At 45.0% G+C, this 27,846-nt stretch overlaps 1 protein-coding gene across 1 annotated transcript in view; it reads left to right on the top strand.

Annotated features, from left to right (window-relative positions):
* AGBL4 (AGBL carboxypeptidase 4) overlaps positions 1 to 14,372 on the top strand; it is a 1,392,661-nt gene extending 1,378,289 nt beyond the window's left edge. Inside the window, exons 12-13 of the mRNA XM_082372119.1 lie at positions 501 to 597; positions 6,689 to 14,372. Of these exons, the coding sequence (XP_082228245.1) occupies positions 501 to 597; positions 6,689 to 6,809 (218 nt within the window). The 3' untranslated portion in view covers positions 6,810 to 14,372. The remainder of the gene's footprint in view (positions 1 to 500; positions 598 to 6,688) is intronic.
* The last annotated feature ends 13,474 nt before the right edge of the window (positions 14,373 to 27,846 follow it).

A 27,846-nucleotide genomic window follows, 5' to 3' on the forward strand; every position in this document is an offset into this window, starting at 1 on the left:
GTGGAACGGGGATACTGTTTAGGGTGAGAGGGTTTTATCATTGTTCCCAAGGTTCCCAAGGTAGAGGACTAATCCCCAGAGTCAAGTAGGCCCTGGTCTATATGCAACAAAGGGTCTCTTGCCCTTGGGTCTTGCTTATCTGCCTCCACCCCAAGCCACCTGAAGGCAGACCATGGAAGCCCAGTGATTCCCAAAGGGATGAAGTAGGTTCTAAAAGGTCTGAACACAGGCTTTGGGGTAAGACTACCTAGACCCATATCCTGGCTCCTCTCCTTCCCGGTTCTGTGACCTTGGGCAAATTATTGGACTTCTCCACATCTCAGTTTCCTCATCTGGAAAATGAGGAAAATAATAGTATCTATCAATAATATTTAAGGTTTCGTGAAAATCAAAAAAGACAGTCCATACAACACTTAGAACAGTGAGTGGTGACACTGTTTTGTTACTGTTATCCTTTTTCTTACTAGTCCAAAGTTGCTCCTTAACACCCACCCTTGCAGATATGAAGCTGGGGCGGAATGTGGCGAGAACGTTTCTGGATTATTACCGGCTGAACCCCATGGTCGAGAAAGTGACGATCCCCATGCCAAGGCTGAGGTAAGTGCTGAGCAGAGCGGCGGGGGCCTGCGTCCTGCTTAACCGGCTTCTTGTTCAGGGGCAGCTTCCCTTAGCCTCTCTCTGTCCCTCGGTTTCCCATCTGTGTCACGGGAAAGAAGATCGGCCCTGCCGCAGAGAGTGTATGGAGCAGAAGGGCTTAACAGCACATTTCCTGAGTTGAAGTATCATTGTGGGGTCAGACAGTGAGGGGTTGGTCACATTTCTGGGTCTAGCATGGGAACCCACAGGGATGGGAGTTGCTGGGAGGCTGAGTCCAGTCACTGCTCCAAGCTAGTCTGGGTGTTTCCATATGCTACTTCATCTGATAGCTCCTATGTCGTCTAGGCTCATAAGGTCTCTGCTCCTTCAATTTCCTCATCTGTAAAGTGGGGACAGTGGTGCTCACTTAGAAGATTATTAAGAGATGTGTGTTATTGCACCCTGCACAGTGCCAGGCACGTACGTACCCCGAGCACATGAGAGTCCCCTTCTGTCAAGATGCAAAGGCTCAGGGCTGAGAAGACACACCCCTGAGAAGTTTCCCCTCAGGTTCTCTACTGGGACCAATTTCTTGAGCTGGTGAAGAAAGAAGGTTAGGAGATGAGTGTCCTTCCTGAGGGCTGGACCAGAGCCCAGAGTGCTGGGTGTTCCCATGACTGCTGGCGGTGAGCCCAGTGAGCATTTGGGCAGTGACACCCGGCGGCATCTGGAATGTGCTGGCCCCGTCCTACCTCTTGACCTCATGTCCTACTCTCCTAGTGGTCCAGCTTCCTTGAAGGACATGACGATATCCAACTTACTGCTCCTGCCAGACCAGTCTTCCCACTGACCTTGCCCATGACCTTGCCCAAATGCTTGGCTGTCTCAGGGCTTTTGCCCTGATGCACCTTCCTCCCTACCTGTTATTAACAAAACACAGTGTTAATCACTACTATTTATTGAGCAAAGTACTTTTTGTATATGGTCTTATTCAGTCCTCCTAGACAATTTACTCCTCATATTACAAATGAGGAAAAGGAAGCTCAGAAAGGTGACGAGAATCGCCTGAGGTCAAGGATATTTTGGCAGAGGCAGAATTTGATCCTAGGCGTTTATGATTCTAAAGCTGGACTGAAGCCCAGCCAAGCTCCACCTCAGTGTGGGTTCAAATTCTGTCTCAAGCTCATGCTAGCTGTGGGATGTTAGGCAAGTTCCCTGGCCTCATGAAACCTTTCTCCTCCTACCTAAAGTGGGGGTAATAAGGATGGTTTTAAAAATTAGATACAAGCGTGGTGTACTGCCTGACAGCCAGTAGGTGCTCAATAAATGTTTCCATCTCCTCTGGCTTCTGGGGTGCAGTCCCAGATTTTCAGACAGCTCATCACAGCCTGGGGCAAGTCCCTGGTCTTCTCTGGTTGGGCTGGATGATCTCTCAGGACCCACGTCCCATCAGGCCGGGAGTCCCACCTCTTGAGTCCCAGCTCCACAAGGAGTCTGCATCGCAATGTACTCTGACTCATACTTTGTCTCAGGTTGTTCACCCCCATCCTGGTGGATTAGTCTTCAGAAGGAGCATCTCTGTTTCTTCCCTGTGCTCCCACAGTGCCTAGGCTCTACTGAACATGCGTGCATGTGTACATCCCTTCATTCACTCACTTAGGAAAAACAACACTTTATGCCAAGTCTCTGGGCAGAGGGGGTGCTTGAACGAGTAAATGATTAAGGTGTGACCCTGACGTTGAAGAGCTCACCTCTAGAGGATGGTGCTCAATTCATCCTTAGAAGTCATTGGTTATGTTCTTAAAAATGTAAAGCTCTATAAAACTCAAAAGAATTGTTAGAGTCTCATTTACAAGTTAATTTGGGGATTGTCTCTTTCAGGTCCTCTGTCAGCCTGAATAAAATTATCCTGATCCTTTCCCGCTTTGTTCTTGAATGTTGCACTGTCAGTATAATGGTGCTGACACCCAGGGAGAGTAGCAATCATCATCATGCAGATGGGGTGTTGAGGCCCAGGAAGCAGACAGGGTTGGTCACAGCCATGCCTAGAGCCAGACCCCACCATCCCCAGCCTGGTGTTCTCAGCATCAGTTAGTAAAGAGTTCTTTGAGATGGGGGAGGCGGGACCCTGAAACTGGGTCTAAAGCATGCAGGGGAGTTCAGGGCCCTGCTCACGGGACCTCATTTCCCTGAGCTTTGGAGCCCTCGTTAGAGAAGAGCTGGAGAGCTCATTCCTCAAAGTTCATAGCTTTGAGGACTTGTGGTAAATGCGCCCACTCTTCGCCTAAGAAAAACAAAATAAAAACTCTCTCCATCCCCACATCTCTGCCTCATCAAACTATGAATATCACTTAGCTCTCAATTGGTCAGCAGTTCTTGAAAAAATGAATCTCAGGAGGATACAAGGCTCTGATTTGGGACTTGAATACGTCCCCATTTTTGTATTATTTTCCACCCAAGCATCAAATAACATACATGAAAGAGCAGTTCTGGTTTTAAAGGAAAATTATATGTTTTGACTCAAAATTAGTCTTTGTTTTCTCTCATCTCTATGGATAATTATACTGTGTCAGTTTCCACCCGTGTGCTGGTAGGAGCCTGTCAGCATCCCTGGGTGCTGTGCCACCCTTCGGGGACGGTCCCTGGGGAGGCCAGGGTGTGGGCCTGAGCGTGCAGGCTCAGGGACGTGGCGTTGATGACCAGAGCTGAGACCCCATGCTTATCTCGACCACAGTGACACAAAATGCCCCATCGAGGTGCATACAAATTAGACAGGGGAAATGAGCAGGCCGGGTGAGCCTCTGTGGGGAGACAGAGCATGCGCACGGAGGGTGGGCCTCTAAGTGTGAGGTGGCCTCAGGCTCAGTGCCAGTGGGCTGCCTCCACGCTGGGGTTTGGATATGCGTGCGGGGCATGGGGCTGGGAGTCATCAGCTCTGCGTCACACTGGAGCCCACCATGTGGCAGGCCCTGCACTGGATGCTGGGGGAACTTAGATAACTTTTGCCCATCAGGAGCTCAGAGTCACAGAGGAGAAAGCATGTACACATGCAAAGATAACAAACAATGCTGAGCAATGTATAAACGTGCTCAGTCACCTATCGGATTGTGCCCTCTTTCAAAAAACCTTCCATGGCTCCCCATTTCAGTTCCTCTTCTGGCTGTTCAAAGCCCTGGCCTACATTTAAAACTTCATATGCAGCCTCCTAGCACACACCTTTCCCTTGTGAGCACCTTCTCCACCCCACCTGCTTTCTACCACTTTATACCCCAGTCAGCAAGTCATACCTCCATGTTCATCCTTTTCCTTCTTTCTGGAACGTTCTCCCTTACTGTCTGTAGATGACAAATGCCAACTTATCTTTCAAAGCCCAGTCCAGATATCATACCTTTGTGTTTTTGTCCTTGCTCTCCACCTGAGGTAGAGCTCCTTCCTCCCTGCTGGATCCCGAACTGCATTTTGCTCACACGTGTGCATGGTATGTCCCACAGTGTATTGTCACAACATCTTTGCATGTCTGGCTCCTCCACTAGATGGGCTGCTCCTTGAGGAATTATTTTTATCACTCCTGTATCCTTAGTGCCAGGTGTAGAGCCTAGCTGAGAGTAGGTCCTAAATAAGCCCTAAATGTATGAATTATAAAATGGTAGAACTGAAGAAACCCCTAAGAATCATCTACTTCAACCCCTTCGTGTTATAGTGAAAAGTGAGACCCAATCAGAAATTACTCTCCCACACCATCTGGCAAACATATGGCAGCCAGCAGGAGTAGCCCAAGAAGGCTTCATGGACGAAGTGGGGCTTGAACTTGGTTTCAAAGGACATGTAGCATTCCAATGGATGAAACAGAAAGAGGAGAGAGGGCATTCCAGGTTGAGGGAAAGGGTGTAAAAGGCAGGGAGCTGAACCTGAAAAGACACATTCTAAGGCAATGACAGGCCAGGATGTTTAGGGCAATAGAGGTGATAAAGATGGGACTAAAAATGCATTCAATTCATCAAACAACCTTCAAGCATCTACTCCATACCACTCAGGAATTGTAGAGAAAAATCAAATGCATCCAACCCACAGTCCCGTGAGATAAATAGCTGGGCAAAGAACTCCCTAGAAAATGGTGTACTAAGAGATTAGGCACAGAGTGCTGCAGAAGCCTCTGGAAGAGAGAGGCTTATTTTCTGGGGAGTCAGCTTCCCAAAGGAGGTGAGCCTGGAGGGCACGATAGGAAAAGGAGCAGCTCTGTGGGGCCCAGGTGTGAGATGCTTGCCTACAAGTGCCTCTCTCTGTGCCCCCATCTAGAGCTGCAGGTGCTCTTTGGCTCTGTAATGGCCCCAGAGTCATTCTGCACGTTCACACTCCTCCCCAGCCACTACACACCCTCTCCCCATGCACACCATCTGCCTGGGGCTGCCCCACCTGTGATCATACCTGGGCTTCACCCCCAAAGAAACAAACCCATCTTATTTCCCATGCTTCCTTTGGGTGTGAAGACCCACGCTCTCAGTGACATATGAATGGCACCTTGTAATTGGCAAAACTCTTCCCCAACCCCATTTACCAGAGCCTATGATGCAGGAAGGACATGGGCTCTACTATTTTAGAAATGAAGAAACAGAGGCTAGAGGAAAAAGGGACTTCTTCAAGATAACATCGCCTGTAAACAACATTCCAAGCATATGTTCCAGGCTGTTGATGGGTACTAAGATCTAGATGTATCTCACCCATGCTAGATGGCCTTCCTATGTAGCAAGGTCCTTCATGAGTGTGGAATTTTAGACAGTGAGGCTTCCTGGTGGAGGAGCTACATTAGGGCAAGGTGTCCCTTTTGTGTGCTGCCACCTGTTCTGTCTTTACCTTATTCATGACTCATCAGCAATGAAGGAAAATGACACTCCAGGGTCAGAGCATCATGGGTTATAAGGAATCACATCTTGAATCCTAAATCAAACAGCCCAAGAGTTTCCCATATTTGTGGCATTACCATTTTCTTCCATGCATTGTCGTTCTTTATTATTTATTATTTTGTGTAATTATTTTGTATAACCGTCTCCTCTACTAAACTGTAAGCAGCCTGAGGACAGCATCAATGTCTGACTCACCTTTGTCATCTCCAGAGTACAGTGGACCATACCTAGCACCTAGCACCTAGCACCTAGCACCATGCCTTTGTAAGTTATAGTAGGCAAAGGAAGACGCTAGGTGAGTTTATTCATATTATCTCATTTAACCTCACACCACCCTCCAAGATTGGAATATTTTATTCTCGTTTTGTAAATGAAACTCAGAGAAGTTAAATAACTTGCTCAAGGTCGTACCTCTCATATATAGCTGACCTGGGAATTCAGTTCAGTTCTTTCTGGATTGGCTAATCTTTCCGCTGCAAATAAATCTTAATCCAATGCTTGAATGAATGGCACATCAATTTATTACTCAACAACATAACAAACAAACAAGGCCCCATATGAGGAAAAATGCAAACTGGATAAACTGGGTCCGTGCCCATCAGAAGCTCATAGCCTAGTGTGTGAGCAGAACAGACAGTGAATAATTGCTGAAGAGTAGTGTTAAAGGTATTGCATTGGGTGCTGGGTGCTGGGATACAGAGATGAACTAGACACATCTCTGCCTTCAGAGAGCCCCCAAGATTGTAGGGGAGACAGACCCACCGTGAAATGCCATAATTAGGCTATACTGAGAAATATAAAGGGAACTCTGGAGCCCATGATGGTTATGAAGGGAATGAGGTCCCTGGATCTGCCAAGCTGCAATTCATCTATGGGTTCATGCCCATCCCATCGTGAAATGGATAGAATGAGTTAGAATCAAGTTGGAAATGTGGAAGACTTGTAACTCTAGGACAGATAGGTTTTCTCCAGAACCAGAATGATACAACGTATCCATCCATTCATCTAACAGTCATTCATTGAGTCATGCTGCCTGCTTTGAACCAGGCCCTGGGCTGGGTTCCTGGGATGCAGAGAAGAGGAAGACAAGGCCACTGCTCCTAGGAGGTCACAGTCCGGTGGGGGGAGATAGACATACACACAAATGACTGCAATACAGCGTGTACATGTGCTGTCTTTCTTCTCTCTTTCTGTTATCTCCCCCTTTGCAGGAAAGAAAAACCCCCTCCCTACAAGCACCCACTCCTGCGGGGCCCAACCAGCAATCACCCCAACAGCAAAGGGGGCAAGAAGAGCTCAGTGAACCACAAAGACCCTTCAAACTCTTTTTAAGGACGTGGAGTCCGGGGAGGTCTTGTGGTGGCAGGAGCGTGCATTTTCTGCTGGGGCATGAAATTAATCACCCTTCTCTAGTTTCCAAGATAATGGCTGTGAGATAATGTATAAGCTAGTGAAAAGGAAGGGAAAACATGAGACATTTCATCATCGATTTTCCCTTTTACCAGTGGAAAATCAATTATGAGCCTTCAGCTTCAGGCTTAGGAACAAAATAGAAGATTCAAACCAGATGAGTACAGATGCTATTTTCCACAACATAGAGACCCTCACAGGAAGAGAAAACCCACACATCCCTTCTCAGGTCAGTGCTTTCCAGCCCCTTTACTGTTCTAAGTTGTGCAGTTACTACAGATGTTTGCCTTTTAGATTAGGCTACAGTTGTTTTCGCTTTTAGAAATGCAGTGTCCACATTTGCTGACCCAGAACAATAGCAACAACACATACGCCGAGAAGACAAATGCACTGTTGGGAACAATGGGACAGAATTTTTGAGATCACGATGGTCTTAGACATACGGTTAATTTATGAGCTGCATGCTCCCTGACTCCCCTAAACCCCAGCATGCAACTTCAGAAAACTGCTCTCAGAGCTATGTCCCAATGACCTGGGTCGTTTCATTGAAACTTTAGCTCCTAAAACAAAAAGTATTAGCCACACATTCCAAAAGGTCTGTCTTGGTTAAGATCTCTAGATCTTGGTGTCTGAGATCAAACCTGACCACTGAAGACAAGGAAATGGAAAATCTGCAGCAGGGGGGAGGAGGCAGACCGCCAGGGACAGGAGATGCAAAAGACAAAAGGATGCACTCTGAGGCAGGTAGGGATGATAAAACAAAACAACAGCAGGGGCAATTCCCAAGGTGGAACAAGCTCGATATTGTGCATTTTTCTACAGAGTAAAGTGCCTTTGCATGATGAATGGGTCCAGGGGAGTCGGCTCCCTTCCTGTCTGTGAAGCAGCAGGCTGAGTCACCATGACAGCCTGCTAATTAAAATGACCTCCCGGAAATGAGGATTAGGAGACAGGGAGAGGAAGGGAGGCTCAAGGGAGATAGGGCCTTTAGCACAAAGCTTCAGTTTAGCATTCTTTTGTTTTGGGTTGGAGATTTTCAAACTTTGTTGCAAAAATTGAGAGCAAAGCTTATTCTCCCTTTGCTTATTGCTTTTCAGAAATGAAAACAAAGAACCATATGTTAGTCAGCTACAAATGTTGTGTTGTATATACAGCTTCTCCCCTGGGTTCTTGTTGCCCAGAAGAACACAAATAAAGTGCTTTATGCAGCTCCTCTGTTCCTCTGTGCGTTCTTGGCACCTTTCCTTCTAGGTCTCTCATTCCCTCAAGAACCAGCCAGTTGACCCAATTTGGTGTAACCCTCACTTTGCTGTCAGGGACTCTGTCATCAAGATAAGGAAGAACAGTCAAGGCTTGACTTTCCAGCAGTTCCTGCAGCAGAGTCCTGGGGAGTTTATTTGAATGCAACCGTCTCAACACGAGCCAACAGTGTGGCAGAGCTTTCAGAAACGAGCGCATCTCTTGAGAAGGCATAAATAGAGGCAGATCGCATAAAATCAGAGATGATAGTGCAGATCTACTTTTCCCTGGTCAGACTGCTTCCATAACGTGACCATATTTAGGCCCCCCTTTTTTTTGGTGCTAAGGTGATCATTTTATAGATTTATACTGCATATTAAATGATGGCATAGTACATTTCCAATTTACATTTTACTGGGAGTAAACTGATATCCATTTTAGCGCATCTTCATTGACGTAGAAAATCATTTACTTTCATCAACTTTTTATCAATAGAATATCCTCAGTTACAGACCCACTTTTTAAAAACTGTGTTGATTAATTAGATCACAGGCTTTATAAGCTCAGGCATGCTAGTGGTTTCAGAGCAAAAATTTGGAGCCAGGCAACTCTAAGTCCTAATTCTGCATTCAAACCTTGGTTCTGTCTCTTAATATTTGTGTGATCTTGGGTAAGTTATTTAACCTCTCTGAATCTTAGTTTCCTGTAAGATGGGGATAGTTATGTCTACCTCATTACAGTAGTTATGTGGGTTTGATGAACTTAGGTATGGGGAGTGTCAGCAAAGGTGCTCAATAAATGATAGCTGTTATTTGGAATGTGACCAGGATGGTGAGGTGTCTGCAAATCATTTCCCATTGGAAACAGATGAGAAGACTGGAGCTGTTTATCCCTGAGATGAAAAATAAGAGGGAGCGGGGGTAGGAAAGCAAGATCGCAATCTCTAAAAAGTTGAAGAAAACATCTTGGACATTCTTTTTGTCCAAAAAAACAAACTTGTTCTATGTTGCCAAAAGTAAGAACCAAATCCAGGGAGGTAGTCTCAGTAAGACAAATTTCAGCTCAGACATGAGGAAAACCTTCTAGTGAATAGAATTGTCAACCATTGGATGGGCTCCGTTGAGAGACACTGAGTTCCCCGGCAGTAGAGGTATGCAAGCAGAATCTGACTGAGCATCTGGAGGAACTCTCGGGGGATGCTGGAGGCTCAGTGGCATCACCTCCTATTCTCTAACTCTGGAGAGAAACGACATGAGATGGGAGTTACATTCCTGATGTCAGACAATGGAGTGTACAGCACAAAAGGTAACATTTAACACTAAACAAGTGACATTAGATGTCTCTGAATTACAGAATATGGACCCTGCTAACATTCAGCAATCCTTATGAGGGAAAAATACATGGCTATAAGGCAGACTGTAGGATGTGTTTGCAAAAGGGCTGCCTGCTTCTCCACATTGGCAAAGCAGGGAGGCTAAGGGTAAGGGGCCAGGGGTTGCCAGTGGACTTCCCTGTGGCCTCAACCTCATCAGCAGCTCCCTAGCTTTCTTAGGCCAGGTTATACCTAACAGTCTCAGGTACAGAGGGGAAGAGTTTCAGCACTGAGATGGAGGACAGCACCAAGCCGGCAGGTGAACTGGCTAGAAGCTACCAGCCCACCCAGCCCCAGCAGGGGGCGCTCTAGCCTCTCATCTTGTCTGCTCACTTCCTTCTCAGGATAGAGCCACAGTGGGTAGAACCGGCTACCAAACCAGTGTACTAAGGAGAGTGAGACAACTATGCAAAAAGGAGGGGAGGAGAGTGAAGGGACACGCTGAGCCTCTACCTGGCTCTCACACAAATCTCCATAAACAGTGCCAGTTTTGCTCTGCATTAGTCCACAGGCTCAGAGACAGCTGTGGCAGAGAAGCCACAAGCCGGAGGCCACCCAGATTCTTTGTGCTGAAGCCCACAGTAGAGGCTGGGTCACCTGCCTCTGATGATGTTTGCTTTGCTGCTGCTGTTTCTGCTGCAGCAGCAGGAGGCCTTCAGCTACTCTCCCAGTTGCCTCTGAGTGGGGGAGGGGCACAGGATGAGCTTCTGTCCTTTCACTGTAATTCAATGACACACCTGAAACTTGCCTAAGAGGAGCCCAACTCATTTTCCTAAGTAGTGAGTGCAGTGCCAAGTATGGAAATCTGGAGTGGTTAACATTTGTGGAGCATCAATTCAATTCATAAATATTTTTGAAGATTTACTGTGTGCCTGGCATTGTGCCAGATGCCTTTGCATCCATTGCCTCATTTGATACTCCTGATGGCTTCTTGTGATAAGTATCATTTTCTCATTTCTCAGGTGAGAAAATGAAGACACCTAAAGGTAAAATACTTTGTTTGCATTCATATGGCTAGTGAGAACATGGATTCAAACCCAGCTCCCTTCCCACTACCCTACACGGGACCTTCTCCCTTAGCTTCCAGGTAAAATCAGGCCAAAACAGGAAAAAATCAGGCCAAATCCTTTCATAATGTATTGTAAAGTTTGGCTAGTTATACTTACTTGATCCAAATCCTAGAGGAATTTCTAGGTTTTCACCTCCTTTCTCTTGGACCCTCTCTTCACGTGTAATGGTTGCTTCTAACAGTTGCTCACTGATGTAACCCTGCTCTGACCCAGTCTGGCAGCTAGGTGTATGAAAAAACTGAATCAGAGATTGAATTTTGAAGAAATAAAGGTACAAGAGCAACATTCAACCGTTGCTCTCCCCACTAATGAAGCTCACACAGACAAAAGAATGGCATGTCACTGTACGTCGTACCTTGCAATAAATCAATATTCTATTAAACTGTACTGATGCCATTTTAAAAAAAAGAAAAAAGCAGAAAGTAAGTTTCCAGGCTGAGTGTATGTGTCAAGATTTCAGGAACTTGTTAGCACCTGCTGATGAAACCCTGCCTTCTTCCCATCTCTCATTCCCACACACCTGTCTGAGTCCCTGCTGGGCACTCCAACAGGGTAGGGTTTCATTTATCACTTGACATGCAAAAGCTTCTAGATCTTCCAGGATTCCTGGAAGCTCAGCAAGGTAGTTGTTACCGGGCCCATCCTGGCACCTTCTGGGTTAATGACCCCAGGAAGCTAATCTAGTTCAAGTGTTGTGTCATTCCCTCCTCAGTGTGTGAGCTGAGCCCACTGTGTCCGTCAATTTTTGTTCAGATATTTTCTTTGAGTCCTGCCTCCTGAGCACTATAAGGGCACCAAGATTAGAGGTCCTTTCCCTTGTGGCTCAGCTCCGTCACTGGGGTACCAGGGCAGACAGAATAGGGGAGACATTATAACATAATAGGGACAGCCTGGGCTGAAAGAGTCAGGTAAACTGAAATGTGAATCCTAGTTCTTCCATTAACTAGCTGCATGGCTTTGGGCAAAGAATTTAACCTCTTTAAGCTTCAGGATCCACATCTGTAAAATGGGAATGATAATACCTACCTCCCACAGTTATTGTGAAAATTAACTATAATGACATCTATGTACAACACAGTGTCTCTAGTTAGTAATGTATTGTGCACTGAAACATTTGTTAAGAGGGTAGATCTCATGTTAAGTGTTCTGATAACAACAACAACAACAAAACAAACAGAAGACAGAAAAAAAACAAGGAAATGTTTGGAGGTGGTGGATATGTCTGTTACCTTGACTATGATGATGGCAGCATAGGCAGATACCTAATCTGCCTATGGCCAAACTTGTCAAATTGTAAACAATAAATATATACAGTTTTTTGTATATCTATTATACCTCAATAAAGCTGTTTTCAAAATATAATAACATCTCTAAAATACCTGGCATAGAGTAGAACTCTCTCCCCAACCTCCACCTTTAACTTGCCAGGATTGGAATCCCCTTTCCTTGAAGCCAAAGCTTTTCTTACTCCCAAATGAAGTGCAGACAGAAGTATAAACTGCCCCCCTGAGGACAGGAATGAGAGAAGTATCTAGCAAAATGACAGTCACACAGAGGGACCAGTCTATTTGTAAGTTGGGGGCTCAGACAGGTGGGAAGACAGCACTGAACACAGCGTTCTCCTAGACTGAATTGAGGCAGAACTGACAAGACTAAAAAGAGAGGGGCCTAGAGGTTCTGCAAGATACCAGTTTTATTAAAATAACAACAAACAAATCTTAGTAAGATTTATAAGAGGCTCTTTCTCTGCTATTTTTGACCCTACAATGTCTCCAGGGTCATCTCTGTGAAGCTATCATACCAATACACTCTGCTAGCTGAAACTCAGGATTTCCCTGCAGCACTCATCTGTATTAACTCTATGTGCTCTCATCAAACTCAGCGTGCATGCTGGACAGGGCTTATTTTCCCCATTTTTCAGAAAGAAGAAACTGGTATCGGTGTAATGAAGTCCCTTGCCCATAGTCCACAGCTCGTAAATAACTAGAACAGGACCTGGGTACACGCTTGACTCTGCCACGTCCCACTGCCTCTGTGGTCAACCCCAAACCTCACCACTAAGCTGAACAATTCAGGAAGTCACTCCTATGCCACCTGTTTTAATGCTTAAAATTCACTTGTTCCCCAAAGACCTCAAGTTTCTTTTTGGCTGCCCCCATGTCAGCCTTAAATCCAAACCTGCTTCTCTCTCTGTCACCAGCTGTCTTGGTTAGTGTCTTCTTTTCCCGCCTTGTTGCCCAGGCTGGAAACCTTGCCCTTGTCTTAACTCCCGTCCCTTCCTCTCTCCACACAGCCAGCCAGTCACCAAGGCTCATTGCTTCTGCCTCTGTGATGCGTCTGCCTTCGAGCCATATAATGGCATGACTTTGGAGTCAGATAGTCCTGAGTTTTCATGTCAACTCCACCGCTTGTTATTGTTGTCTTGTGAATCATTTAAAGCAGAGTTTACTTTCCTCATCTTTAAAATGGGGACATAATACTTACTGGCAGGATTGTTGCGCATTCTCCTTCCTCTGCCTTTTCCGTGCTCTTCCTTCTCTTCACTCCCACCATCGTGTCCTTCCTGGGTTGCTGGAACAGCCTCTCCTTGACCTCCCTGCCTCCCGATGCTCTCCTCTAATCTATTCTCCCTCTCTCCAAAGGAGCATCCACGATCTCTATAAAATGTGACCCCATGTTTATGGCACCTCTTTCAGATCAGTCGTCTGAGCCAAGAGCTTGGATATCATGCCACTTTTGTGTCTTTCTCACCTCCCTGCCGATCGCCTGCCACCTCCTGCTGGTTCTGCTTGCTCAGCGTTTCTCATATCCATCTACCATCTCCACTCTTCTTAACTAAAGAAAATCCTTCTCATCCTTCAAGACTTAGCTCAGGTATTCCAACTCCACATCATCCTCCCCAGTCGCAGAGTTGTAATGAATTGCTTCCTTTTCCTGTGTCCCCTAGCACTTTGCTGATTTATCTATTTATCAATTACTTCACTGAGATGATAGTCACCTCCTTCATTATCATTTAATTTCTGAGAGCAGAAACTAGGTTTCATTCATCTCCATACTTCTCATAGCACCCAACACAGCTCCAGACATATCAGAGGCACTCAGTTAATGTAGCAGAACAAAAGAATGGACAAATCTTAAATCCAAAATTGCATTCTGAGCTTATCTTAATAACTGGATCCTAATTACAGATCTATCTTCCCAAAGCACTGACCCCTCTGAGACATTCCACTGCTCAGACTTCATCCATAGCTCCCCTTACCTCCAGAACTAAATTCCAACTCCACATGCAAGGCAGCATGCATGGTAGAGGGCTTTGGACTTGCGGTCGGAAGTCCTGGGTGGTCTTCAAGGCTCCACTCTCACAGGACAGATGGAGGAGATAGATTCATTGGGTTGGCCAAAAAGTTTTTTTGATTTATCATAGCTCCAAAGGATTAAGCTCAGTGAATTTTGCTCAGACTATTTTTATGAAGTAGAATAATGACAGTATAAGGAAAACCCAAACGAACTTTTTGGCCAACCCAATACTTCATGTCCAGTTTTTTCTGGAAGGCCAAATTCACTTTTAGAGCCCAAGGCAATTAGATCATTTTTCTTATAACCATAAAAACAACTATCGTTGCTGCTCCTGTGGCTACTGCTACTACTGCTGGTGCTGCTACTACTACTACCACCACCACAAGCACCGTCAGCACCACTACTACTACTACTGCTGCTACCACTACCACTATTGGTGCCGCTATGACTACTACTGCTATTCTACTACTACTATTACTGCTACTACTACTGCTGCTACCACTACTACTATTGGTGCCGCTCTGACTACTACTGCTATTCTTCTACTACTATTACTGCTACTACTACTGCTGCTACCACTACTACTATTGGTGCCGCTCTGACTACTACTGCTATTCTTCTACTACTATTACTGCTACTACTACTGCTGCTACCACTACTACTATTGGTGCCGCTCTGACTACTACTGCTATTCTTCTACTACTATTACTGCTACTACTACTGCTGCTACCACTACTACTATTGGTGCCGCTATGACTACTACTGCTATTCTACTACTACTACTGCTGCTACCACTACTACTATTGGTGCCACTATGACTACTACTGCTATTCTACTACTACTACTGCTGCTACCACTACTACTATTGGTGACGCTATGACTACTACTGCTATTCTACTACTACTACTGCTGCTACCACTACTACTATTGGTGACGCTATGACTACTACTGCTATTCTACTACTACTACTGCTGCTACCACTACTACTATTGGTGCCACTATGACTACTACTGCTATTCTACTACTACTACTGCTGCTACCACTACTACTATTGGTGCCACTATGACTACTACTGCTATTCTACTACTACTACTGCTGCTACCACTACTACTATTGGTGACGCTATGACTACTACTGCTATTCTACTACTACTACTGCTGCTACCACTACTACTATTGGTGACGCTATGACTACTACTGCTATTCTACTACTACTATTTCTGCTGCTACTACTACTGCTTCCACTATCACTATTGGTGCTGATGCTGCTACTGCTACTATTATTATTATTAATCTGCTACTACCACTGCTACTACTACTATTACTGCTACTACTACTGCTACCGCTATTACAATTGGTGCTGCTGTTACTACTGCTGCTACTATTACTACTACTACTGCTGCTGCTGCTTCTCTGCCCTAGCTGAGTGCCTGCTCAGCTCCAGGCCCTGCACTCCAGGTTGCTTTGTTTTACATGTAATCCTCACAGCAACCCTATGAAGCAGGTGTTGCTCCCTGAGAAGGAAACAGAAGCTCAGAGAGGTTAAGGAACCTGTCCAAAGTCACACAGCTCCTAAGTAGAGGAGCCTGGTTGAACCAGACCCCCAGGGCTTACATTCTTTCCATTTTCCCCTCCGCCTTTATGTGTACAGTCCGAAGACTGACAAAACGATACATATGTAATGATGGTTATAAAAAGCCTCTGCCTCAGGGAGCTCACCGGTTCATCTTCCTTCCTGTGTACGACCTCATTTTGCCTTATTCCCCTGGGCCTGGCTCTAGGAGTTCTCCTCTGCAGCTAGATGTCTGTCCCTGCACGTCCTCCGTGCCTGAGTCTCTGCCTTTGAAACAACTGCTGAGAAACGATTGTCTTACAGGCAGAGCTGGCACTACCCTTAGAGTTCTAACGACAAGAGGGAGGTTTTGCCAGGAGGTCAGGATAGGGTAATGCAGAGGAAGCCTCTGTTAACCCACCTCCTGCATTAAAAAGCAGATGCTAGCGGGAGTTTCCCCACTAAATATCCTACAGACTTCCTCTTCCTCCACTCCAAACCACTTCCTGCCCCCAGGATTCAAATTGTAAAGGGAGAAGGATTTAGAAATGTAGCCACTGGGATACAGGGTTCTGCTCCCAGCTCTGATACTGCCTGGCTGTATGACATTAAAAAAAAACAAACCTCTTGCCCTGTCTGGAGTTACCCCAGAGCTTCGGCTGCTTTCCGGTTCTTACTCTTTAAAATGGGGACATAATCTTCAACCAACCTACTCTCAAGAGTATTGTGAGGATCCAAAGAGAGGATAAGTGGGAAAGTACAGGATTTTGACAAGTCTTTCGCAGTATTTTCTCCCCTCTTTCTGAGACCTCATAAAGGTCCCCTACCTGGTCCGTGCCTTGCCTTTGACCTGGATTGTTCTGTCATTAATTCATCCAGCAAAATGTATTAAACACCTGTGTTTGCCAGCCACTTCTCATTTCTGTCTGCTGCCCTGATTTCTACCTGTCCTTCAAGACCCCTCCTCCAGGAAGTCTTCCCTGACCTCCCAGCCCTCAGGGCTAACTCATCCTCTGAGCTTCTAGAGAACTATTGTCTAAACCTTTCACTGGCCCTTAGCAATGGCTTGAGTATTTCACTTCTCCTGTTTATCAGCTCTATCTTCCCCACTCTACTTTGCCTTGTTCTTGGGGTGAGATGATTAGAGATGGCAAAACCAGTCTTACTCATTGCTCAGGTCCCGGGGCCCAGACCAAGGCCCTGCAGAGAGTAACCATTCACTGAGAATTGGCAGGTATTGCTGCTGCCGACGATAATGATGATGATGGGCATGAAGATGAGATGCCTGCTCTGAGTAGAACATTTCTGCGAGGCTGATGCCCCTCCTTCCATCTTCCCACACCCCCTTCCCTCCAGAAGTTCATAAATAAGGGCAACTCCTTAGATTTCTGGGAAAAGTGGAGCAAACCTAGCTTACAGGCCCATATAGAAAGCTGTCAAACTTTAAGGCTAAGAGCATTCATGGGAGAGAAAAAAAGAAAGGAGAGGGATGGGGAGGGGCTGGGCGAGGTGGAAAAGATAAAGTGACTGTGATGGATGTAAGTGCATGAGTGTGTGTGTGTGTGTGTGTGTGTGTGTGTGTGCTGGTATATTTGCATTGTGTGTGAGGCTTTTATGAGTAACCTCCTTATATCTGAGTTTGTGACACATGGGTTTGTGTAGTTGTGAATGTATGTTTGCATAACTATTAGATTATAGATCATTGTCAATTCTAAGCACATCTTTATATTGCCTCCTAGTTTGAGGTCCTGGGATAAGTTTCTGTTTGAAATTCTATCTAATCTCTTGACATTTCATCCATATTATTGGGTCATCCCCTCTGCCCAGCCTCCCAGAGACTGTACCCAGAGGATGTCAGGGCCAACTCTCCTCCTTCCCAGTCCCAGGGAAGGCTCATGCGGGTTCCAGCCAGACCAGTCCCTCAGGGTAAGAAGCTCACCAAGAGCCCCTTTCCTAACCCCATCGGTGGGTGGCCTCGTGTTGACGGCTCTTTCCTGTATCTCAGCCTTCTTCGTGCTTCTGCCTGTTTTTCTCTTTCTCATTCTTCAGTCCAGCATCGACTGAAGGTTGAAAACACAACTGTGGCGTGGTGTTGGGAAGGGAGAGGCTGCTCTCCGTTATACCCCAATACCTCTCCAAGCTGCTCCTGGAGAACTGAACGGTTCAGAGCCACGATTCCAGAACGTTCTCTTCTGTTCAATTTTAGATGCACTCACTGAGGGCCTGCTCTAAAGTAGCTGAGTCCTGGTCGGTGTTTGGAAGTGGAGGGTGCGCCACTGTGAATATACACCTCGTTGCTCCACGGAGCAGCTCCAGGGGGCCCTGAGACTTTGACTTCGCTGAAATGCAGATACACAGGATGGGGACTTTCAAATGTTAAGCCTTATTCATTGTGCATAGCTAAATTCATTCTTTAGCACATCTAGCATCCATTCATTCCTTCTTTTTTTCACTCGTTCATTCATCCTTAAGGAGACCACGTGATTATTAGAAAGAGCGCTAACTCAGAGGCTTGGATGTAAGCCTGATTCAGCTGCTGTCTTCTTCCCTCTGAATCTCAATCTCCCCTGCAGAATGGAATTAAAAACGAGTGTTCTGCCTAATCCATGGGATTGCTTTAAGGAACTTCAGGGGAAATGGACTTAGTGGGGAGAAGGAACTAACCTTCTCCACATGCATCCATTCTACAGCCACACAAGGGGAGGGGGCTGAGGGCAAGGGGATCTCGAAATGATCCATTAGAAAGAGCTTGAACCGGAAGCAAAAATATCTGGAATCAAATCCCAGTCTACTAGCATTTATGCAACTTTAGAAAAGTAAGTCTCCCTCTCCCAACCTCAGTTCACACATCTATAAAATGAGCCTGTTGAATTAGGCAATCCCTAAAGGCTCCTACAATTCTGCCATTTTGGGAGTTCTAAGACCCCTCCAATTCAGTTGCCCACCCTGAAAGATGATCTCATATCGACCTTGAAAACCATGTCAGGTTTCTAGACCAATGTTTGGGCAGGATGTGTAGGTAGTAAACTTTCATACTCAGCTCAGCAACACTGGTGGTGAGGCGGACCTCCCAAAGATTCTTTCTGTCCTCAGACCTGATGCTGAACCAGAGGCCTCTGGAGAGATGAGACCAGCGGGTGACACGGCGAACCTTGCATACAGAAGATGCAGTGCTGTGGACTTAATTAACATCACCATGTAATAGATACCATGGAGAGTGTTTGAGCTGCCAGAGAGAATAAATAAAACAAAGTTTTATCGTAAGTGTTGGTTAATGGTGAGTAACAAATGGACTTGTGCTTTATTTACTGCACTTCACTGCACAGCCCTACTAAGGCTGCCCTAGACCCTGTGAGAAGGCACACCTGCATTTCAAGAGCGTGCGTTATAAATTGCTTGCCAAGCAGCTGGAGAATTGGGACCCTGACTGGATGCTGTAATAGACTCATATAGAAAGGGGGGCACAGGACTATGGACTCTGGTATCTGACAGACCCAGCTGAGATCTGCTCTGCCATTGTGTGACCTTGAGCCACCTCTATGAACTGCAGGTTCCTCACTTATAAAATGGGATTAATTAGTGCCTGGGTCACAGGAGGTTTGTGAAGAATAAATGACATGATGTAAATAAAGTCCCTGGCAAATGGAAGTGTCCTTCGATGGTAACTATTATTATTAGTCACATTCACATGACTCTTAGGCTCAGTATTTCTAAGATAATCAGTCCAGCCAACAGGCTGGCACACACAAGAGAAGATACAGTCCCTTATCGTGAATGGATACTGAGGTGACAGGGTCTTCCTTCATCAACAGCAGGTGGTCATTTGTCCACCTCCAACAGTGTCCTTCTCTCCTCTCACTATAATACCATCAATCTTCCTTTCTTTCCCTTTCTTTCTTTCTCTCTCTCTTTCTTTCTTTCTTCTTTCCTCCCTCCCTCCCTCCCTCCCTTCCTTCCTCCCTTCCTCCCTTCCTCCATCCCTTCCTTCCTCCCTCCCTCCCTCCCTTCCTCCCTTCCTTCCTTCCTTCCTTCCTTCCTTCCTTCCATTCATAATGCCTGCCATGGTATCTTAGTTTGGGTTCTTTCAAAAGCAGAGACCTGGACAAGAAACTGAGAGCAAGCAGCTTGTTCACCAGGTGATACCTGGAAGTAGATGTAAGGGAGAGGCAAAAGTGAGACAGAGCAGGGAGAAAACCCAGTAAAGTGTGTATTCATGAGCTAATTACCACTGAGGGGAAAGGGCCTCAATCCCTCCAGGAACTTTCTTGGAACTGGTATAAAAGCACTCCCCAGAGCTGTCTCCCTAGAAGACAGGGAAACAACTGAGGGTTGCCCCCTTGGGTGTAAATTCCCCTTCACTGCCTAGTTGCTCCTCTGTAAGGCTGATCCCTGAGGCAGCCCTGGCCCAGTTCCAAGTGCGTGGAACTGTCCACCACGGCTGTGCTGAAATCAGGTGAACTGAGGAGATGTGAAGCAGGCAGCACAGGCATCTGCCACACATGGGCACAAGAAGGTCGAGAGAGGCCTGAGTGCATTGACTTTGCTACCCCATGGCTGGTAAGTTTGGTAGGGACAGTGTCTGAGTCAACTCTGTATCCCAAGAATCTAACAAGTGTCTGCACAGCACTGCATACCCAGTGATTACGTGCTGAGTGAAAGGATGTATGTATATAGGTATGTATGTATGGATGGATAGATGGATGGATAGCTGGGCATATGGATGGACAGAGGGACTTTCTCCTTTGTAAGAGTAATTTCTACCTACAATGTAGGGGGTAAATGGAGGCTGGGGGAGGTGGGATGCAGATAGAGTTTGATGTACCGGGGTGATCAGCATGGGGCATGGGCAGGTAGGTCAAGGGGCCCTCAGAAGAAATAAATCTAGAGCTGGGTCAAGCAAGCTGCACCAAATGGGTCATCATTGATGCTGGGCCTTTTGACGAAGTTGCCTCAACCTGATACTTCAGCTTGGAATCCACACCACAAATGGTAGCCAGAAGAGTGGCTGAAATGAAATTGTGAAGAAAAGTAGTCTCAGGGCAGGATCAAAAGAGGGAGAGACTGCGTGTGTGTGTTGGGTGGGGGGGTGGCAGGAAAGGGCAGTAGCCTGAAGCTTGGACTCAAAGGACCTCTGATTTAGACACTCCTTAGGCCTTTGCACAGCCTTGCCCTTACTTACCGTCCACTTTGATATTGCATGAAAGCTGAATTTCCTTTTAGTAATTAGTGCATTTGACCGGGGAAAAGGAAAATAAAAACAAAGTGTTGGGATATTATATATTTTGTAGGCATCTTTATTTTTTATTATAGTTGAAATCTTGATCAGTTTCTATAAGTAACATTTCCTTTATCCTGATTATGAACATAATACTGCTTGTTTGGAAAACTTTGACATTTGAAAAATAGGAAAAAGCCTAAAGAAAATAACTTACCACCACCAAGAGATAGATAACTCAATGTATTTTAAATATATTTTAACAACATTTAGATAATTTTATATTAACAGTTGTAGACATTTCCCCCCATTGAGCTCCCCAGTTGGATTGCGTAATATATAATTTTCATATACATTTCTCCATGTCATTGAATATTCATTGAAAATAATTTGTACTAATTATGTGATCTTCTATCATATGAGTAAAACCTAATTTATTTTTGCATTCTCTCTTGTTAGACATTTAGGTCATTTCCCATTTTTTTAATGTTAAAATGTTGCTGGTGTGAACACACATGTACAAAACCCTTCATATGCAATGTGTCCTTTAAACTTCCCTACAAACCTATGAGGTGAGTACTATACAGATTCCTTTTTTACAGATTAGGAAACTGAGGATCTGAGAGGAGTTAAATGATTTGTTAAAGGTTACTCAGTTCAGGTTACCCTAAAACAGGCCCTGGGGTAAGGACCCAAGTACAAGGGATTTATTTAAGAAGGGATCTCAAGAAAAAACAGTAGAGAAATGGAAAATGAGATGAGGAGGGCGGGCAGCCAATGAAATGGTCATTAGCGAGCAAGTTGCCACCGTGGATAACCAGAGCCTAACCCTGCTGGGGAAGCTCGGGGAGCCAGTGTACACATGTCTCAGGATTATCCCACTCCAGGGATGAGAGAGCTGGGTATTTTTCACCAACTCCAGTCAGTCTTGGTTGAGGCTACTCCCAAGGAGCCTGAATTCCCTGTCACTTCTAGGCTGCTGGGGGAGGGAGCAAGGCAGTCTCTGGAGGCCACATAGATGCAGGGGCTGGCAGTCAGCAGTTGGGCAGCATTCCCTGCAGTGATGAGGGCAAGGAGGTAAGGATGGGTGCTGACCGGGGCCACTAAGGTCTGTCACATAGCTAGTAACCATCAGAGCTGGGATTTGAACACAGATGTACCTAAGTCCAGAGCCCATACTTTTAATGACCTGGCTTTACAGATTCACGAAACCTCCCTGTGACCTTGGGCAAGTCTCTTCATCTCTCTGAGCTCCAGGATCTGATGGGAATAATGCTCTCTGCCACATCTGACTCAAAGCACTGTCATGAGATGACAGCATGGATGTGTCAGCACCTTGCTTATCAGCAAGGCCAAGGTTGGTTCAGCATTACTGACCATTCCCATCAGGTGGGTAGGAATCACTTCAGGCAGACATTCAGTGCTCTCCTGATGATATAGCTAACTAAAGGAAATTAATAGAAGATGGGCTGGTTCCCTGAGTTTATTAGCTGAGTAGTTTTCTAGATTAATTACATAGAATGCAATGTACATACAGCTCATTAAAATAAATATAAGTCCTTGATGAACTTTGGAGCAGTCCATTTTTCTGGCAAGAGGGAGATGAATACACAATTGCTTATCTCTATGCACTGGCAGTCTCCAGGTCTGGATTCTCCCAGCAGGAAGTTTAATTGCTCCATAAGCTTCAAATTCAAGGGCTCCTCAATGTTAAGATTCTGACGAGCTGCATTAGAGTAAAAATGACAAAGATGCCAATTGACATATTTAATAAATATGTGGCTCCTGAAGGGGCCGATATAGGCTGGTCATGCCAAGGAGGTTACCAATAGGAAGTCAGTATTTCTGCAGCCCTTCCCCGCTGACTGAAGTTCACATTTAAGGGTAAGGTCAAGCAAACTGGAGATTGAACCCTGGTCTGGCTGACTTCAAAATCCATGTTTATTCTATAAGGCTGTTCTCCCCTGTGTTCTCTCCTGTCGATATTTTACAGCTTTACCAACCACCGGAAGGTAAGTGTGAATTAGCTGCACAGAAAAATTCTTAAGTGGTAGCTATCTACACCGATTCCTACACCCTGCCCCACCCTAGTCCAGGCCTGTGTAAGCATTTATCTAGATTTTATTTTGGTAGTATGGAGCATGAGTTAATATTTCAAAAATTTGGGTTTGAAAAACTAGCATGTTTACTTACTTCTAGGCACTATGGCTATAATTCAAGTAGCTTTCACCAGGTGAGTGATGGTGCCAATGCCTCCATCTTCTACTACTAATGCCAGGAGATTTACATGCATTCTTTTTTTTTAAATAAATTTATTAATCTTATTTATTTTATTTTTGGCTGCATTGGGTCTTCGTTGCTACGCGCGGGCTTTCCCTAGTTGTGGAGAGAGAGGGCTACTCTTCATTGCGGTGCGTGGGCTTCTCATTGTGGTGGCTTCTTCTTGTTGTGGAGCACGGGCTCTAGGAGCATGGGCTTCCGTAGTTGTGGCTAGCGGGCTCAGTAGTTGTGGCTCGCGGGCTCTAGAGCGCAGGCTCAGCAGTTGTTGTGCCCTGGGCTTAGTTGCTCTGCAGCACGTGGGATCTTCCCGGACCAGGGCTCGAACCTGTGTCCCCTGCATTGGCAGGTGGATTCTTAACAACTGTGCCACGAGGGAAGCCCTACATGCATTCTTAATCTTCCCAACAACCCTGAGAGGAAGGTATACAGTCCCCATTTTGTAGATGAGGAGTTGGAGAAATGAAAAGTAACGCCCAGGGCCACAACGCTAGTAAGTGGTAAAGGGAGGATTCAAACATACTTCAGTCTGGCTTCAAAGCCCAAGCACTTTGACACCATGATAACACCTCCACCCATCTAGATGTTCCCCAGCTTTCAAACCCATGAATTGTGCCAATTCCAGATTCTTATCTATAGCCTAAGACTATCCCCAGAAATTCAGATTCATATAGTCAGTGGATCACCAGCTATCTCAGCCTTACACAGAATTTTTGATTTCCAGGTATTTTTTTATCCCTGCCCCAAATCACCTCCTCTGTCTTTCTTATCCATGAAAAAGGCAATACCATCTGGTTGCCCAGGCCAAATATTTTGTTGTTATTCTTGATACTTCCCTTTTGATCCTTCATATCTAGTACATTAACAGTCCTACAAAATACACCTGAAATCCATCCACCTCTCTCCGTCTCCTCTACAGCCACTTCAGAGCAAGCCACCACCATCTCCAACCTGTGTGAATGCAACACCTTCCCCTAAGGATCCTGCATTCACCTTCATTCCCCTGCAGTCCATCTTCCCCAAAGTCCTCTTTTTAAAAAATCATAAATCATATCATCTGCTACAGATTGAATGTTTGCATCTCCCCAAATTCATGTGTTGAAACCTAATGCCCAGCAGAATAATATTAGGAGGTGGGGCCTTGGGATGTGCTGAGGTCACGAGGCTGGAGCCCTCACGAATGGGCTTCGCTTAGGATAATAACAACTATACTGGCTGGAAAACACCAAGTATGTTTAAATACATTATTAGTTCATAAAAAAATTAGTTCAATTTTGTAGAAAGGTAGGAAATCTCATTATCTCAGAAAACTCATTATCTCAAAAACTGGTAAATAGAGGGAAAGAATGAAAAATTTAACCTGCCTTTCCTGTGCAAACTAGGAAATGTGCTAACACCAAAAAGAGAGATAATTAGACATTATGTACCTTCTGTTTTATATATATATATATATATATATATATATATTTTTTTTTTTTTTTTTTAATTAACCTGAATTTGATCAAGCCTCTAGATTCAACTACCAATTTTCATGAAATACAGAGGACAGAGGAACATATTAACTTGTACCATGAGGAAGCAGGTAAAAATCCAGACTTAGGTCACCTAAAAGCCAAATAACCTAGGTTCTTCCACAAATAAATTGCAAGTCAAAAGGTGGGGGCAGAGGGAGAAGTTTTAGTTTGAAGAGACTAATGAAACACACAAAACAGGCAAAACTAATCTGAATTATTTAGGGATTCGCCCTAAATGATAAACCTCTGAAGAAATGCAAAGGAGTGAAAAACTATAAAAATGAAAGATAATGGTTACTTTGAGAGGGAAGGAAGAGGCTGTGATTGGGATGGAGTACATGGAGGGCTTTTGAGTTAGCTGGCGAAGTTCTATTACTTGACATCAACTGGTATTTACAAGGGTGTCCGCCTTAAAACAATCCATTAAGCTATTCTTTGTTTCATGTGATTTTCTATACCTGCATTTTATTTTACGATAAAAAGTTTTTTTAAGCCACTATGAAGAAAGTGATTTGAGTGGGAGAAGATACTTATACACATATAACCAACAAAGGAGTATATCCCAAACACAATAAAGGACTCCTGAAAATTCATTACAAAATGATAATCAACTGTATCAGCAAACAGCTGGCAAAGTCATATTGGCAAATTTGTGGAAAGCCTTATAAATAGACAATCTGCAAAGCTGAGAGTATTGTGTAGGGATATCAAGATTAGCCCTCTAAGTCTAAAAGGACAAGGAGAGGTAACAGTTCCTAGAACTCAGAAACAGAAAGAGCTGTTGGAGAGAGCTGCCTGCCAGGAGCTGTGACCTTGGATCAAAGGATACAGTCAGCCCCTCGTGACTCAGCAGAGAGAGAATTGAGGAACTAAATACCCAACCCCCCACACCTCCCCCCTTTCCTCCCTCCCTCCCTCCCTCCCTCTGTCTCTCCCTCCAATGCTCTCCAGTGCTCCAGTGCTGACGTCGGAGGATCAGGGAACCCATGGCTGCAATCCATCTGGGTCGCCCCCAAGGACATAGAGCAGAGTGAAGAAGTTGTGAGTGGATCTGGAGGAGCAAGTGAAAGACATCCAGCATCGCAGCCCATTAGACAAATGGCCAAAAGACTTAAATAGCAGTTCATAGAAAGGAAACCCAAATGGCCAAAACTCATACGAAAAGGTGAACTTCCTTTGTAATCAGGGAGATGCTCATTAAAACCACATCAGGTGACTCTAAACACACAGATTAGCAAGAATTTAAAAGTCTGATGGTATCTAGTGTTGGCAAGAATATGGAACAATGGGAGCACTCTTCCACTGTTAAGTAAGTATGTCAGTTGGTAAGACTGAAAAACAATTTGCATTACCTAATACAGTTGAGGATATTGCTACACTGTGACCCAGCAATTGCACTCCTGGGTATATACCCTAGAGAAACCCATGCCCAAGTGCCCAGGAGGCATGCACAAGCATGCTCATAGCAGCACCATTTGCAATAGCCTCACACTGCAAACATCCCACCTGCAGAATGGATGTCCGCAGTGTGGCAGATCCACATGATGAAATGCTATTCAAAAACGATAATGTTGCCACTCACAAAATACGGATGAATCTTAATACATTGCTGACTGCAAATAATAAGACAAAAAAGCATATAATGTGCGATTATATTTACATGAAGTTACAAAACAGGGAAAACGAAATTGAATCATTTAGGCATATGCACTTAGGTGGTAGAAGTAAAAAACAAAGCAAGAAAGTAATTTCATAAAAGTCAGGATAGTGGTTACCTTTAAGGAGAGGAGAATGTTGGAAGGAAGAGTCACAGGGGTAAGAGGTATTGAAGGCTGATCCTGGGATGCTGGAAATGTTCTATTTCTTTACCAGGATGTCTTACATTTTATGTTTTAAACATGAGATTTTAAAAGGGTAATCACTAAAAGATTGCTTGGAAGCTCTGTGGACCTGGGCAAAGCTCAACCGCCTGTGAACTTTACTGCAGGACGATCCATTTTGTTCACTGCTGAATCCCTCGTCCCTTCAACAGTTTTTCCGTAAAGCAGGTAGGTGTTCAGTAAATATTTGTTAAATAAAAGAATGTTTTCAGATATGTCTTGTCTTGATAAGAACCATTTATGCCTCCCTCCCCAGAACATGGTATGTAGAAGAAGTCTGAGGGAAGTTCTTAGGTTCGCCAGATCTGTGGGGTGCTAGATTTGCAGACAGAGCCGAGAGTCCAGTCTGCTGGTGAATGGGTCTCTGAGCTAGCTAGGGAACTGTGCTAAAGTAAGTCATACTATGCCTCATACCCATATCCCTGATGCTACAGAATCCTTTCTGTTTGCTTCTGCTCATACTTGTGTAAATTTGATCATTTGATTGCAAAATAAACCTTCTTTACAGCGAGGGTTGTCATACCCACTTGGCCGATGAGAAGTATGGTGGACATGCCTTGTTTTCTTTCCATCCATTTTACTTGTCTTCAGCTGTGTAGCAGCCAGACTAACGGATGAGATGTGCCCTTCACTTTCAACTGCAGAGGTGGACCTTGATTAGTCCAAAACAGGGGTTGGCAAACTTTTTTCTGAGAGAGGCAGTTAGTAAACATTCTAAACTTTGCATGCCATAAGATCTCTGTCTCAGCTCTGCCACCACAGCACAGAAGTAACTAGAGACAATCCCTACACAAATGAATATGTTTTGGAATGTGTTCCAAAACAACTTTGTTTACAAAAACATGGGATAGGGGGGATTTGGCCTGTGCCCATAGTTTTCTGACTGCCTAGACTAGAACAGCTTTTGTCAACCGGGTTCCTCATTTGAACGACCCAACACAGAAAATGATTTGAATGACCTTGCTCTCAATTCTCCTGAGGATGGCAAGACCCAGAGCCGTGGTTCCCAAAGTGTGGTCTTCAGTCCTACAGCATCAGCATCAACTGAGGACTTGATAGAAAGGTAAAGTCTCAGGACCCACTCCTGAATCAGAAACTCTGGGGGTGGGGCTCAGTAGTCTGCATTTTTATGAGTCTTCCACGTGATTCTGGTACACATTCAAGGTTGCTCTAGAGTCTAGAGTCATCAAGGAAAATTCTTCCTGTTGCCACAGTGTGAATTCAGGGGTGTAGCTAGGCAGTAAATGGAATTTCCCTAATCACAGGGATTGGTTTAGGAGTGATCCAATATGGAAAATTTTTCCAAATATCTAACGGGCAGCAGAGCAAGGGCATCAACCAATCAGAATAGGTGCCAGATGTGGCTCCAGAGCAGGGTTCTGAAGGCCCTAATCCTTTTCTTGCTGAAGGGTTCTGGGGGAGAAGCTGGAGACACCAGGGAAAGGGAGAGACCATTAAGGGGAAAGCAGCTATTGGGGGAAGTAGCTATTTACCAACTGTAGGGAAGTGTTTCACTATTTTAACAACTGGAACAGCTGTACCAG

Source organism: Balaenoptera borealis (genome assembly GCF_965194805.1).
Source record: "Balaenoptera borealis genome assembly, chromosome: 1".
In the NCBI taxonomy this organism is placed as follows: domain Eukaryota; kingdom Metazoa; phylum Chordata; class Mammalia; order Artiodactyla; family Balaenopteridae; genus Balaenoptera; species Balaenoptera borealis.